At 35.8% G+C, this 16,480-nt stretch overlaps 1 protein-coding gene across 1 annotated transcript; it reads left to right on the top strand.

The window, feature by feature from the left end:
• Positions 1 to 58: 58 nt before the first annotated feature.
• Positions 59 to 16,450, top strand: LOC106167452 (ATP-dependent chromatin remodeler CHD1L). The gene is made up of 25 exons (XM_013546238.2): positions 59 to 268; positions 649 to 761; positions 996 to 1,102; positions 1,403 to 1,532; positions 2,077 to 2,190; positions 2,515 to 2,674; positions 3,263 to 3,421; positions 3,685 to 3,786; positions 4,124 to 4,294; positions 4,503 to 4,616; positions 5,050 to 5,164; positions 5,404 to 5,572; positions 5,940 to 6,086; positions 6,431 to 6,545; positions 6,864 to 7,009; positions 7,266 to 7,345; positions 11,841 to 12,016; positions 12,494 to 12,592; positions 12,850 to 12,920; positions 13,581 to 13,695; positions 13,886 to 13,994; positions 14,297 to 14,361; positions 14,566 to 14,698; positions 15,501 to 15,582; positions 15,986 to 16,450. The coding sequence occupies exons 1-25, from the start codon at positions 175 to 177 to the stop codon at positions 16,106 to 16,108; spliced, it is 3,009 nt and encodes a 1,002-aa protein (XP_013401692.2). The 5' UTR covers positions 59 to 174; the 3' UTR covers positions 16,109 to 16,450.
• Positions 16,451 to 16,480: the final 30 nt, after the last annotated feature.

Here is a 16,480-nt window from a genome sequence, read left to right as displayed (position 1 = left end):
ACTGCGCATGCATCGAGTATAATGCCGAACTACCTCATAAAAGGTCAAGGTCGTTCAAAAGGTGCCTAACTGTGATATGCTCTGCCCGGGCGGGCAGGTGTCCTGTCTCATACTCATAGGTGACTATTTAAAAAGATGTGTTTCATTCCACCGTCAATAGTGAAATTGTAAGAGATGGACCGGATAAGAAAACGTGTGGAAGACTTGTGTTCTGCAGATGTCGGAGAAAGTGTGAACGGAGCTGACCTAGAGAAATTCGGCCTCGAAGGTACATGTGTAGAACATTTCGTTGGGGCTTTCCTCCATTACTGCCTTGAAACATTCGATTTCGGAGTCATATGCCATGTTTACAGCTTTCTGTTTTAAATGTGTAAAATTCTTAACTGACAAAAGTACGTGTCGTTAATGAATTAAGAATGCTAGTCTCTCTCTCTCTCTCTCTCTCTCTCTCTCAGTGTGTGTGTGTGTGTGCGCTTTTAGAAAAATAATAGAAATGATAATCTACACCCAAGTGAGTTTTGCCTTGTACATTTTGAAAGGGGGTCTAGAAAATACCTACTCTTTGATACTTGTAAATATCATAATAAAATGGTCGACCCCTTAGGCACACTTATTATTCATTATTTTGATAATTCAACACCTGGACAGGTATAAAACTAAGGCCATACCAGCTGTCTGGAGTCAACTGGCTGATACAGAGATATGCAAGGTCCCACGGCTGTATTCTGGGAGATGAAATGGGGCTTGGGAAAACGTGTCAGGTTTGTAGAACCGTCTTTCGTGGTCCACAGTACAAATATTTACATGTAACCCTTATTTCATTATGCACTTTTTTTTTTTTTTTTTTTTTGTTCAATTTAATCATATTTGGTAAATTTAATAATGACATAAAAAAAAAGGGTTCTAGGGTCAGGATTCTAAAGCTATGAAATGAATCATGAATTAAACTTTTTTTTTTCATAACATATTAGCCAGATTATTCCTATCTCCTTCAGACAATATCCTTCCTAGTGTACCTGTATGGCAGCAAGAAGAACCATGGACCACACCTCATTCTGTGTCCCTTGTCTGTCATAGGGAACTGGAAAGATGAACTGAACAGGTGGGGTTTGTGGATACTAGTGGGATATTAGAAGACCTTAATTCCCTTAAAAAAAAAACATGAGGCATATTGAGAGAACAGAAGACTTATTTTATTAGAATTTTATCAAGGGCATTATCAGTAAACTGTCAAATTGAAGGAATTAAAATGTCATATGTGGCATTGATGTTGAAATTTAGATGACTCATTAGTTGGTCTAGTTGTCATATGTAATTAGCAACACACCTTACGGATAGTTTAATGATAAATTCACATGAATTTTAAGTTTGCTTGTTTTCCTTTATTGTACCCACTTTCAAGATTTGCCCCAAAGCTGAAATTGTTGAGTTATCTGGGAGACAAGGACACCAGGGGGGAGCTGAGGGATAAAGTCAAGGAAGAGAAAGAGGGCAGTCACTACCCCTTCCATGTGCTGCTGACAACATATGAGGTGTGTCATGTGTTGCCATATGTAATAAGGGCCTGTTCAGAACCAGATGAGTGGAGACTAACTAGTCCATGGATCAAATATGGCCTACCCACTTGAAAGCATGCCGAGATTTAATTGCTTTGCCTCTGCAGGGACTGCACATGTGGGAGGCAGGAATCCATTGTCAAATGTGCGCCATATTTGATCCATGGACCACTTAGTCCCCGGATCAGCTGGTTCTGAATGGACCCACATGTTACTGCCTTGATTTATGACACGTTTGTGCCATTAATTCCTGTTTACATTTATTCAAAGCAAATAACTTTGTTAAGACAGCACATTTAACTGTTGAGAAAAAACAGAATTTCTCAATCCAAACTGATTCATGTTTCAAGTTTGGGAAGTTGCAAGAATTCAGATTAAGCATAGGCCCCGAGTTACAAACCAGTCCTGACCACCTGGCCTACAATGTACTATTTCAACAAAAAATCTCTTAGAATTTTGAAATAAGTTTGTTTAACCACTAATAAGTGGTACATTATAAGCTGATTCTATTTGATTGAAGGTGTGTCTGAAGGATTCTAGTTTTTTGGCTGAAATACCATGGCGCACTCTAGTGGTGGACGAGGCACACAGACTGAAGAACCAGGAATCTTTGCTTCACCAGACACTGAAAGGAGTAAGATGAGATAAATAGATAATGTTAAAAATTTTGTATATTTGAATGTAATTTTGGGTGACAGTATTCATTCAGTTACCAAAGTATATCCTCTGTCTGATGAAAAGATTGAAAAAATTAATGAATATTTTTTAAATTGTTTGGTACCACTAGACCATGAAGGTTAAGCTGTGCATATCCAGAAATTTGGAAATTGAGAAGCAGACACACTGGAACTGAAACAAAAGATAAAATTTGTTCATACACTCTACAATTATTTTTAGATATATAGCATTCTCCACATTTTGGAGAGAAGACTTACTTGGACCTGTCTTATAACTTCAGTTTACCATTGAGCATCATATTCTCCTTACTGGCACCCCAATACAAAACAACCTTACAGAGCTGTACTCACTGCTGTGTTTTGTGGCACCACACGTGTTCAAGTGGAGATATCTGGAGGAGTTTCTAGACAGATACAGCGATGTGGACAACAGTAGTAAAGGTAGAACAGCATTTGAATAACTTTGGGTACATGTTGCCAAGGATTTTTTTTTTTTTTTTTAGTCATAAACCTGTTAGGTACTACCATGAAAAAATTAAATAATAATTTCAAAATTTGCATGTCACTAGTTGAGTTCTGTGTTTTTTTCAAATTGGCATTCGAGATAAAATAAAGTAAATAAAAAAAGACTGCCTTCCTGTTCCCCTGCTACTGGAACTAAGTTATGTTTGCGGAAAAAAAGGGGGGGGGCAGTTTAGGATCATTTCAAAATAGGTTATAATTTATAAGAACCATGCTTCTTTGGGCTTCAGAGCAAACCTTCCCTCAGTTTTTGTGACCTTCTCATCCCCTTGATTTATCAATGTATTTACATCACTCAATTTTACTTAAAATTTCATCTGTTTGTTATTACTATTTGTGATACAACTGTGGAGCTCTTTAAACATGAGTTAATGAAGGCATGTACTTTAGTTTTCATCAAAACTATAGATTTCTTGCTCTGTCATTATAGTCACTGATTTTAATAAATGAACTGTATAAATGTTTTTAAATGTTGAATATATTTCACATAAACTCCTTGGTTTCCAGACCGCAATGACCTGCACAAACTGCTGAAGCCATTTATTCTGAGGCGAGTGAAAAACGAGGTTCTTAAAGATCTTCCCAAGAAGTCAGAAGTGGTGTTATACCACGGTCTGACAGCACTGCAGAAGAAGTACTACAAAGCTATTCTCACCAAAGACACTGGTATGTAGATTACTTTGTGAATTTTGGCTTTTAATTTGCTGTTTATCATAATTATTTGCATTGGTGAAGGTTTTCTGGATTTTGACAGATTTCCGTATTATCAGTCTTCATTTTGAGCATTTTTTATTCTCCATTTTGATCACCCTTAGCCCCTATCTACAATTTCAGGTTTATAACTTGTACCAACTTTCACCCTGTAATGTACATGTCATTTATCATTTAAACTATGAGCTGCAAACTATTTGCTTTGTATTGATGTTCAGAGGCCTTTGAAAGCGGCAACCCTTACGGACCACCAAAGACACGCCTGATGAACATCCTGATGCAGCTGAGGAAGTGTGTGGACCACCCCTACCTCTTTGATGGTGAGTTTGCAACGGGTTTCTTTGAACTGTACACTGACCAATCAGGCTTGACGTTAAAGGTGGCCCCCTGGATCGGGCTACTGAAAACTGATCTCAGGCCAGTGAATCTCAAGGGTTACTGGTTTGAAAGGCAAGTAAAATTTAATATGCCAAGTAACCCTTGTAATTTTTACCAGACCTCACTAGTCCAAGGGACTAATGGAGAAAAAAGTTAGTGTCAAGCCCTGCAAATGTAGGTATGAAGTAATTTCTATTAATTGTATAAATAAAGAGTCCATATCCCTCTTTATTTCTTAATTTATTTTTTCTGACCATTTATCCTGTTATATTATCACAGGAGTGGAACCAGAGCCGTTTGAACTCGGAGAGCACCTGGTAGAGGCCAGTGGCAAGCTGGTCCTCATCGACCAGTTACTGGCCTACCTCCGGCCACGTGGACACAAGGTCCTGCTGTTCTCTCAGATGACCAGAATGTTGGACATTATACAGGATTATCTGGGATATAGAGGTAGGTGCACAGTGTGTGTGTGTGTGTGTGTGTGTGTGCGTGCATGCGTGTGTGATGTGTCAGATGACAACATGGGCTTTGGTCTCGTCGATAAGACCCCTTTAAACGGCCGTCTGCCCTCGTATATAAAGACAACTTTACTCTTATGCCAGCTATTACTATGATATCTCTACACTTTCTATAACTTTACTTGTTTTTGTCTTCCTAGGCTATTCCTATGAGAGATTGGATGGCTCAGTAAGAGGAGAAGAAAGATTTCTTGCTGTTCAGAACTTCAATCAACAGGACGATACTTTTATCTTTTTACTCAGCACAAAAGCAGGTAGAGTTGTTGTCCAGTTGGAAGGGTGGTCAGTGCTTTTGCATATGCAGTCTTTTTGTAATTTTTGTTGGACCCGACACGTTTTGATAAAAAAAATGCTGTCATTTTTCAATACACTATTTAAAAATATCCGATGTTATTTTGAGGATCCAAAAAATTTATCATTATGCCACCATAATCTATCAAAAGTTAATTGAAGATAAAAATTGCATATGCATTAACATTATAGTGCTTTCCTCCAAAGCGAGAACACTTAAAGTTTTGATTCTAAAACGTATGTTACCATACAAGTAGATAATTTATTTTAAAATCAGTCAAACTGAAATTGTCAGGTGAGAGTTGTTTGGGCTGCTGATGATAAGACCATGAATTCAGAAACATTATCTTCTAAAGAAGAGGGACTTTGTTAAAATTGACATATTATTATATTCAGGTGGCCAGGGTTTGAACCTCGTCTCGGCAGATACTGTGATATTCGTAGACAGCGACTTTAATCCACAGAATGACCTACAGGCGGCAGCACGCGCCCATAGGATTGGCCAGAAAAGGTAAAACTTTTTCTTGTATCTTCATTAAAGGGACCATTCCCAGACCCGATCATACTAACTGTGGAGCGAACTATCTCCAAGGGGATTCTTGCTATTTTGGCCAGAAAAGGTAAAACTGGCATTTTTTCTTGTATCTTCATTAAAGATAGCATTTTATTTGTTGTTATACACAAAATGGGTATGAGTCTGTTTTGTTTTGAATTATTTTCTAAATTTTTCATCATGTAATACATTCCCAGAGCTGTCAAGGTGCTGCGTTTGATCGGCCGCAGCACAGTGGAAGAAATAGTCCTCAGAAGAGCCGAGGCCAAGTTAAAGCTCACACAGTCTGTGATTGAAGGTGGGCAGTTTTCTTTGGGGGCGGGGTCTGTGAACAAGGAGGCACTGATTGCAGATGACAGCATTCAGGTATGGTTTAATAAAGAGATATTTCATAAGGGGGATCGTCTTTAGATATTTCTAGAAAAAAATTCCAAATGGAAAATTTAGATATTTTCACCCCTGCTATATATTTTGCGGGACATTACCTTTTGAAATTTCAAAATTGATGAAATGGTATCACTGCCTTGCCTGCCAGAGTGGTGTAATGAAAAAATAAATTCCAACTAGAATACAGATGTTGTGCAGGATATTGATATTAAGATTAGGACAAACTGTAGCTTTTAAGCAAAGAATTTCAAAATATTACGATTCAGAATGTATCAGATTTATCTTACAGGTGTCTTTTCTTAACTGTTATAATAATTATTATTTTAATTCTGTGTTTTCCCTGCAGCTACAGGACATATTAAAGTTTGGGGTGGACCAACTGTTTGAGAGTGAGGAGGGAACCCTGGAAGAGGTGGACTTTGATCAAATCCTTGGACCCACAAAGAAGGGACATTGGCAGTCAGAAGATGTAGAGCAGACAGCAGCGGAATTGGTAATGGTGCTGTCCTGGAATTGTTTTTTGTAATACATCAATTCCTGGAAAAAAGTTTTACATATCACATCAGTTCCTTCGTTTTTTGTTATTGGAGTCATGACAGCCTGATAAGAAAAATGAAAGATTAAGTGACACTGTGTTATAAAATTTCACAAGTCAATTCTTTTGTTGATATATGCTGATTACCAAAACATTTGAAACCATTTTCATAAAAGGCTGATTCTAAATGGTTATTTATATTTTATAAATATATATTTTTAATCTAACTGTACACATTCTAAGGGTATTATCATATATCTGGAGCTTATATTTGACCTTCACCTTGACCTTTCTGTTTCCAGGCTGATGAAGAAGAGGGCAGTGATGATGTAGAGAACATGTATGTGTTTGAAGGCAAGGATTATTCCAAGGGATCCTCAGATGATGACAAGAAAGCATTTGATCAGCTGCTGGCAGGTGAGATTATAAAAGACTCAAATCTTCTCACTTTAAAAACTTAGGCTACAGAGTTTTTTATCAACTGTTAAGATTTTTGCTATTGTCATTTACACAAAAAATATAATGAAGTGAATAATAGTATTCATATTGTGAAATAAACATTATTGGAGTAATTTGTTTTACTTTTCACTTTGATACTCTCTTTGCACTTAGACAGATAAAATGTTAGAGATCATTTATTTCTTCAGCCCAAAATCTGTTGAAAAATGAGATGTTTTTATTTGGTTTTATTCATTTACTGATGATTACATATTTGTGTACATAATATTTTTACAGCTGAAGTGGCAAAACTTGAAGAGAGCACCTCAGCAGAGCGCAGTCTACGAAAGAAGAAAGGTCTTCTGCTGAGTGCACTCCCTGATGTTCCAAGAAAGCCCCGGAAACAACTCACAGAGGAAGAGAAGGAAGAGAGGAAAAGAAAGGTGAAGTTCTTGTCATCATTTTAAAGCTGCATGTTATTTTGACTATAATTATAGCAAAAATTGAAAAAAAAAATCCAGACATGTTGAAAGTCTGATGCTGTTTCAGCATGATGAAAAAAGACATTTTTCACTTAACTTAATTGCTACTCTTTTTGGTAATCATGTAGACTATTATCCTTCATGACTATCTGTTTTATAACTTAGATATAAGAGGCATAACTTGCTTAATACATTGACAATTTTTATACAATATCAGAGAGCAGAGACAGCAGCTAGAAGAGCTCAAGAAGCAGAGGAGGAGGAGGTGAGACGAGCACAGGAGAGAAGACAGAGGAGGTAAATACTTTGGGGAAAATGACCATTTTTATGTACAGACACAGATGTGTCTGTACATATAGCCATCATCTGCGTCTGTCGTCGCCGTCGCCGCCGTCGCCGTCGCCGTGCACTTTTACCGATAACACGATAAGTGGAAAACCATTTTGCCTTTTGATTTGAAACTTGCAGAACTGATGAATATTCATAATACGCAGGTCAAGTTCGAAAATCAGCATGATCGGGTCACTCTTAGGGAATTTATGCTGTTTTTTCACTTTTGTCAACATATATGCAGCACCGATAACACGATATGTGGAAAACCATTGTACCTTTTGGCTTGAAACTTACAGTACTGATGAATATTCATAATACGCAGGTCGAGTTCGAAAATCAGCATGATCGGGTCACTTATAGGGAATTTATGCTGTTTTTTCACTTTTTTCAGCATATATGCAGCACCGATAACACGATAAGTGGAAAACCATTTTACCTTTTGGCTTGAAACTTACAGAACTGATGAATATACATAATACGCAGGTCAAGTTCGAAAATCAGCGTGATTGGGTCATTTTTAGTGAATTTAGGCTATTTTTTATTCTCTTTTTTCAGCATATATGCAGCACCGATAACACCATAAATGGAAAACCATTTGACCTTTTGGCTTGAAACCTACAGAACTGATGAATATTCATAATACGCAGGTCAAGTTCGAAAATCAGCATGATTGGGTCATTTTTAGTGAATTTAGGCTATTTTTTCACTTTTTTTCAGCATTTTTGCAACACTGATAACACAATAAATGAAGAGCTGTTTTACCCTTTGGCTTGAAACTTACAGAACTGATAAATATTCATAATACGCAGGTCAAATTCGAAAATCAGCACGATCGGGTCACTTATAGGGAATTTATGCTGTTTTTTTTTCACTTTTTTCAGTATATATGCAACACTGATAACACAATATAAGAAAAACAGATTGGCCAATTGTCATTATACTCACAGGAGGGGCCAATCTTACTAAAACGCAGGTTGAGTTTGAAAATCAGCATAATCAGTCCATTATTTTAAAAGGTAATGCTGTTTTTTCACATTTCCTCACATTCAATTCTTAGGCATGTTAACAGTCTCATTATTGAACTAATAAGATACGTAAATGTGTTTGTTTGGCATTTCCTGCATCTTTACAACATTGTTAGTTGATTTTGTAAAAACGATGGTAAACTTGTTATCATGTATTGTGTAATAAAGTGTCAAAAATGGAAATAAACTCATATCATTGCAGTTTGTCAGATGCATTCATCCACTATGTTCAGAATCTCAGAATGGAGGAAGTTGGGCATTTAAAACTGTTCTATTGATACTTTTCCCATCTCATCAATTTTCTTCATTGGTCATATAAAAATGGCAGTAAACTGTTTATTTTGTTTTATGTTTAAAAAGTGTTAAAAATGGAAATAAACCCATTTCAGAACAGTGCTGTATTGTTTACATTTTGGCATTTTCAATATGTGACTTTGAAGTTCCATGGGCCTGAAGGCTTTTGCTAGTCACATTTTCTGAATAACCATGATACTAATATTTTATAATTAAAAATTGATGGTCATTATGCTGTAAAACATTATGTAATATTGCATGAAAATTTGAAGAAACCCCTATTTTGGGCACTGCTCCCATGATGACCATTTAAGGAAAATCATGTCACTTACTGTTCTCAAACTTACAGGAAAGAAACATGGGACTAAAATACAGCTCCAGTAGGCAATGCAGTCTGTTTGGTAAATTTTTCTGGCAATTAAACAGTTTTTTGTGAAAATTTAATTTTTCACTTATTGGCATTTTCAAGGTGTGACTTTGAAGTTCCATGATCCTGAAGACCTTTGCTTGTCACATTTCCTGAATATCCGTGATACTAATATTTTATAATTAAAAATTGATGGTCATTATGCTGTAAAACATTATGTAATGTTGCATCAAAATTTGAAGAAACCCCTATTTTGGGCACTGCTCCCATGATGACCATTTAACAAAAATCATGTCAATTACTGTTCTCAAACTTACAGGAAAGAAACATGGGTCTAAAATACAGCTTCAGTTGTCAATGCAGTCTGTTTGGTAATTTTTTCTGGCAATTAAACAGTTTTTTGTGAAAATTTAATTTTTCACATATTGGCATTTCCAAGGTGCGACTTAGAACCTCCACGGGCTTGAAGACCCGTGCTAGTCACATTTTGTGAAAATCCATGACACTTATATTTTATTATTAAAAATCGATGGTCATTATGCTGTTAAGCATTATGTAATGTTGCATCAAAATAGCAGAAAACACAATTTTTGGTGCTGCTGCCTTGATGACCATTATGGAAAAACCGTGTTACTTATGACTGTCAAACTTTCAAAAAAGAAACACAGGACTAAAATGCAGCCTGAGTTAGAAAAGCAGTCTAATTGGCTTCTTTTTCTGGAAGTTATACATTTTAGTGTTATATTCATTATCTTTTTTGGCATATTCATTATGGGACTCGGAGCTCCCATGGACATGAAGCCAAATGGTAATCATATTTTCTACATGTCCATCCTATTTATAGTCAATAAACAAAAATTGGTGATAATTATTCTCTAATTTATTATGTAATGTTACATCAAAATTGACAATCTTTTTGCACTGCTACTGCAAACATTATGAAAAGAAAACTGTGCTACTTATTATAATTTTAAACTTACAAGTACGATTTTTAGGATTGGCCTTCAGCTCATGAGAAAACCAGCTCTATCGGATTATCATGTTTATTGTATTTATGCATTTTTTGTGAAATTTTCATTTTTCTCATTCTGGCACTTTCTAAGTATAAACTTGAACTCTGATGGGCCTGAAGCCTTATGCTTTTACTTTCGTCTGTGTTACCTGTTGTGCATAAGTTGATGTTGACTGTGCAGTTAAACATAATGTATTATTGCATCAGGATTGGTAGTCTCCTATTTTGGGCATTATGGTTTTGTGCTTTTCTTAAGGTGTGACTTATGGGCCTGAAGACCTTTGAGTGGGTCAGTCTGTAAATTACCCTTGGGTATCACTAGATTAATTTCAGAGTTATAAAGTCATTTGCTTTAATAGGCCATTAAATGAGATTACGTAAAGCACACTTGTTGATATTTCCCTGTAAACTCCCAAAGGTAAAGCTCTTTGCTAGATTAATAATAAGGAAGCAGTGATAATTATGCAGGTAAATTTTGTTTAATATTGCAAATAAGTTTTAAATATATATATATATATATATATATATATATATATATATATATATATATATATATATATATATATATCAAACTGGAAGATTAAAAGTTTGAATAGCAGCTTCATTGGAATTATATTTACCTCAAGCTCTGCCAAGGAGGTTATATTTTCACCCCTGTTTGTCTGTCATCCACATAACACAAAAAGTTATGGACTGATTTTGCAGAAATTTTCAGGAACTGTCGGGAGTGGGCCAAAGAGGACAATGATTAATTTTTGGTGGTGGTCCGGATCAATAATCAATCAATTATCAATATAATCAACAATTGCTGCCTTGGCAGAGGTCTGCACTCTCAAAGTGCTTTTCTAGTTTTGTTGTTTTCCTTTATACTGTCAGAAAATATCTCTGGGTCCGCTCCTGTTATTGACCATGTTACCTGTTGTGCAAGATTAAAATTCAGTGTTGACTGACAGTGCTATTATAAGCATTATTTATTATTGCATCAAAATTGACAAAATGACCTTTTTTGCATCTTTATTTTCTGTTTTTTGTCTGTACATTTGACAGCTTTGCTGCCTTGTTCTAGAATAACTAAATAGTGAGAGGGAGGGAGAGAAATTGGTTTATAATTAATTCAGCTTTTCATGGACGTGCAAGTGCGGTAAACCCATTTGCAATGGTTGTACATGTGCATGCCTATTCCCGATGATGAACTTGTGGGGTTAACCAGAATGCAGTCAGTGGTTTAACCCTGCACACATGTCATTATCTGCGAAAAGGTGAAGAGTGAAATAGTGTACTGTATACATGAACTCCCTTGCAAGAATTTGTTTGACAGATATTGGTTTTCCTTTGGTTTTAGTCTTAAATATGTTAAAGGGAGATTTGTGGATATGATCAGGCCCGTAGCCAGCAATTTCAAAAGGGGGGTTCTTTTTTTTGAAAAAGTGGACCTTTTCCCATAAAAACTTCATGTACCTAGATCAAATTTTACCCAGAGTGAACCTTTTCCCAGCAAAAGGGGTGGTTCTTTCGAACCCCCCATGGCTACGGGCCTTATGATATTGATAGAACAAAGATTATTGTATGTCATTGCTGCACACATTTGATGGGAGAAAATATTGCAAAATTCCCTTGCAAACAATATAATTACACACGTTCTATTGTAAAATTCTTAAAGATATATTACTAAAATAAACAGTGTAATTACAGTACATCATATATATACTTCCAGTTCATAATCATTCTATTTTGATAAATTCTTTCACACATGAAATTCAGGGAAGAGAAGTGGGCCGCAAACAACTACACCTCCTGTAATGTAGAACTGGACAGCGAGGGGGAGGAAGAGGAGGAGGAAGATGGGGGAGGTTCTCAACAGATTTGTTATGTCAGTGGTGATGTCACACATCCTAGTCACACAGGAGATGAAGATGCCTTTATAGTACATTGTGTGGGTAAGTATGATTCTGGTACATGGGCACACTTGACCAGACTACATTTCTTTTATTAGCCATAGTATTTTCAATTACAATTGAACACTGTCTAATATTGGTGTTATTTATACTTGTAATAATATTTGTTGACACTGGTGTTTTAAATTATAGCCACTGATCAAAAATATTTTTCCTAGATAAATTATGTTGGGGTTGGGTTCCGTGCCGAGGAAGGGAACCATAAAGTTTTTTTTATTTTAGAGGGTAAGCAGTGCCATTTGGTGCGTTTTAAAACAATGATTCAGCTAGTCAAAATTCCAATTTCAAGAGGGAACCATTGGTGTGATTTTTTTTTCAGAAGTTGAAGGGGGAGGGGGGAATCAGTACCCACCTGATCATCCCCCCCCCCCCCCAAATCTGCCACTGTTTGCTGATCTTCCTTTACTAAAAACTTGGGATGTCATACATAGAAATAAAATGTTTATTGTTTACTTTCAGATGACTCTGGCAACTGGGGGTCTGGAGGTTTGTTCTCAGCTCTCTCTGCCAGATCACAACAGCCAGAAATACAGTATGAACTGGCAGGCAGCATGAGAGGTAGTCAGTAATTCAGTGATAAACAGTACATCTATGATTTTGTTAAATTATATTTCAGAAGTTGTTGTCACCTAAGGCAATTCAGGACAACGAGTTGAGCATTTTTACAGCAGAGCACTTTATAATTCATCCTTTTAGAAATTTACCTCAAAGTTAAAGAATTCACCCCTTTTCATTTATTTTCATTCTCTTTTTTCTGCTGAAGAATGTTAGAGGAAAAGTGGCTATGTTGTAATATGTATTATGTGTACTTCCAGACTTAGCGCTGGGTGATACACACATCATACAAGTGGATGATCTTCAGAGTAGAGAGAAGGGAAGCGATATGGTAGGAATTACTGACTTAATCCACTCTAAATATACACTGATCAGCAAAAGTATGAATACCACATGTGAATTATTTATGTAACTTGTAATAGGCTACTGACAGTCTGTAGCTATAGACAGTTATCTGTTACAAATTGACAATTAGAATTCTCTTTGCATGATTCAATATGTATATATAACCCATAAAGATGATCATTTTTTAAAGTATTGCATTGGGCATTTGTATATTTTATTTTATTTTACTTTTTATTTTTTGCTCCGTGCATAAATATGTATTAATTAAGGAATTGTTGTTCTCTGCCACTGTACTTACATAAGTATTTAAATTGTAATTAAATCCAAAGCTAGAACACCAATATGGAATTTAGGGTTAACATGTCTTTATCAAAAGCGCAGGGTAGGATAGATCCCAGTCAATAAATCAGAAAACTGTCCCTCTTTTCTTTATTATCAAAATGTAACATAGATGAGCTGGGGTTATCATCTTTCTAGGGAATGTCCTCCATGTGAATAAATTAGTTTTAAAACATTGCTGAATTTTGTAGGAAGTGACCAAAAATGGCAATATGAGGGTGGGGTGTGGGGTCTACCATCTTGAAAATGCCCATGTCTGTTGTCTTCATACTAAGTTTATTAGTGCTATATATTGTCTCCACACTAGGCTGCCCTGATAGTCACACAACACAGAGACAGAAAGAACAAGTTGTCTGGAATAAAGCTTCCAGCACTGGAGGAGGGACTTCAGAGGTTATATAAAGTTGCCAAACAGAGAAATGGTAATTTTGCTGTTTGATCTGAAGAGAGATTATAGAAATCACGAAGAGAATTATGGAAACGAAATTACTTGATTCGTTCAATCAATTATAAACCAATTCTTAACGCAGTTGTGAGTTTTGCCTGATGAATCTGTTATTATTTTGTTGAGATGTTCTGGTAGTGACATTCAATTGTTCTGGGTGTTTTTAGCCAGTGTCCATCTCCCCAGGATAGGCTACAATACCCCTGGGTTCAACTGGTACGGCACGGAGCGCCTCATCAGAAAATGGCTAGCAGCAAAGGGCATTCCGACATACATGTATCCTTTGGATTTTGTTAGTTCCATGCTGGAGGCTTAATAAATCTGCAGGTTTAATTTATTTAAAATCTTGCAAACAATATTAAGTTTTATAGCTTTAAAATTTTGTTGTCTTCAAGCATGATAAGAAAGTTGAAGCACATTTTGAGTGAAAACTTTTAAGTAACTTTTTAATTAAAAATTTATTCCTTGGTCCTTTGTACTTTCAATGTTGTGTAGTGCATTTTTAATATTCAGCAATTATCTCAGTCTCCCGTAATAACTTTAGAAATGTAGGAATATTCACCTTTACTTGAACTAAGATACTATTATCCCAGAAAAAAAGCAGCAAAACGAAGGCACTCGGACGATTGTGAGCAAAAATCTAGTAAGAAACCTCTCTCATACTCAGACTCTTTCTCTGTCAATTTTTCTCTCTTCTGTCAATTTCTCTCTCTCTCATTCTTCTGCCATTTTATCTCTCTCGGTCAATTGATGGTTCATCCTTTGCACACAAGTCTCCATCTTTTTAGGGATTTAACTTTCTCTCTGAAACACCATTCATTCATTCTTGTCCATTGTTCTTTTCCAGAGAGAAAACCAAGTGACAAAGTCCCCAGTGCCTCCTCCAGCTCCTCCCTCCCAGTTTACATGCAGGGAGTGAACGCATACTTTCACCACATTCCTGAAAAAGAAGCCAAGAAACTGAAGAGATACCTTGTAGCATATCCTTTTACCAATACTGGAGATCAGACTACTGGGCTCCCTAACTTGATCTCATCGCGAATTGCGAATAGCAATTTCACCTTACATTTTGAGGCTATTATATGGGGCGAGTAAATTCTGAGTTATGGAAAAGAGACACTTTTGTTCAGTCACAATTTGCAATGATTTCGAGTTACAGAGCCCCGATTTACTAAGATTGACCAAACTCTGTGGGGACTCTTGCTGAGTTTTGATGATATTGATTGCAATACAGAAATGTTGGTGATTAAACCAGTGTGTGTCATTCAGTTAACCTAATTGCACTCAAAGCTCAAGACTACTTCCATGTTTAGTTGTTTATCAGCAAGTTGAGAAGTTTTGATTTTATCCAGTTGCAGTGGAGAAATTGTCAGCCACTGTCTTCTTAAAGGGATAACAACTCTTTCTAAGAGATCTATATTTTACAATAAATACATTGTAAACAACTCGTGGAAATTGATTTTCTATTTTAAAACAAAAACAGCAGTCATAGCAATTATTCTGAAATCAGTGTTTGTCATAGGACCATGTGACCTCCATAGATGGCTTTACGTATGTTTAGAAATCAAACAGGAACTAACTTTGAATGTAGAAATGGATTCATTAACCATTGGCAAGTTTGGGAAAATTGCCATTTACCCCAGGAAAAAAAAAATTTTTTTTTTTTTTGGCCAAAATGAACAGTTGTTATCCTGTTAAGATCATAGCTTCAGAGTGAAATAAGGTCTTTTAAATCAATTTTCATTTATTCCAAGTGTGTTATAATTCTTTAACAATGTTCACTTATGATGGAGACGTCTCCAGAGACGTGGATGAAAGCACAACACACATACTCATCAACGGTGAGAAGCAAGAAGACACTGAGGTAGATGTTGAAAAATTTAGGAACATTTTGATTATAAATCTTAGCAAAAATAAATATTTAACCCGTGTTTTTGTTGAAAAGTGGATGCATAATTGCAATTTGTGCAATTGACAATTGGTTTCATATATAAAGCAGACATCAACTTCCGGTCTATCATTTTACCTGGAAATGTTACAGCTTCAAGGTGGTTATCATTTCAGAAAGCTGCAAGAAATACTGTTATTGTTGCTGGTAGCCAGATAGGTCCGAATGTATTGTTAATCTTTTTAAAAAAAGATATCTTTCCTGTTCAGAGATCAACTATTAATTCCTGGCTTGATTACAGTAATCATAATGACATTAAAGTGACACCTCATGTAGTCAAGGTAAATTAAACCAATATATTTCTCAATTTATTTAATAGATTTTCCAGAGGTGGAGTGAAGAAAATGAAGACTTGAAGATTGTAAAACTTAACTGGCTGCAAGACTGCTTGTATAAGGGGAAAAAACTGAATGAGGATAATTATCTTTTGGACCAGTTTTAACTTTCAAGATGTTTTTCCATATAGTTTTATGTTACTGTTCCAAAAGAAAAGTCTGTGATATCGATTTATATTTCGTGTATGTGTAAGTTTTGATTATATTGTGGCAAAGAAATCTGCTATCATCATAGAAATTTGTGATCCTCTTTGAAAAAAAAGTCATCACGTTTGTATTATTTCTTTCTTTCTCATCTGATTAGTGAAATGGGAGCCAGAGCCTTGGAGAACAATCTGACTGTCAAATTATCACTGCAGTTACAATTTATTCCTGATGAAGAGGAATGTGTTTTATTTTGCCTTTTGTAATTTTGTAGGAGCGAGAAAAATAAAGACAAATCACTTACATTTGGTCTCTTTGTGTAGAAATGGGCTTCA

The sequence above is a fragment of the Lingula anatina genome, chromosome 3, assembly GCF_051362555.1.
Source record: "Lingula anatina isolate TDL-2025a chromosome 3, LinAna3.0, whole genome shotgun sequence".
Classification (NCBI taxonomy): domain Eukaryota; kingdom Metazoa; phylum Brachiopoda; class Lingulata; order Lingulida; family Lingulidae; genus Lingula; species Lingula anatina.
This window is presented reverse-complemented; position numbering and strand designations above follow the sequence as displayed.

Excerpts from the sequence above, each read along its gene's own strand:
- LOC106167452 (XM_013546238.2), top strand. The coding sequence starts at position 175 with ATGGACCGGATAAGAAAACGTGTGGAAGACTTGTGTTCTGCAGATGTC. Across the intron at positions 12,921-13,580 it reads GAGAGAAGGGAAGCGATATG|GCTGCCCTGATAGTCACACA; the intron begins GTAGGAATTACT and ends TCTCCACACTAG. Across the intron at positions 13,995-14,296 it reads AAGGGCATTCCGACATACAT|ATACTATTATCCCAGAAAAA; the intron begins GTATCCTTTGGA and ends ACTTGAACTAAG.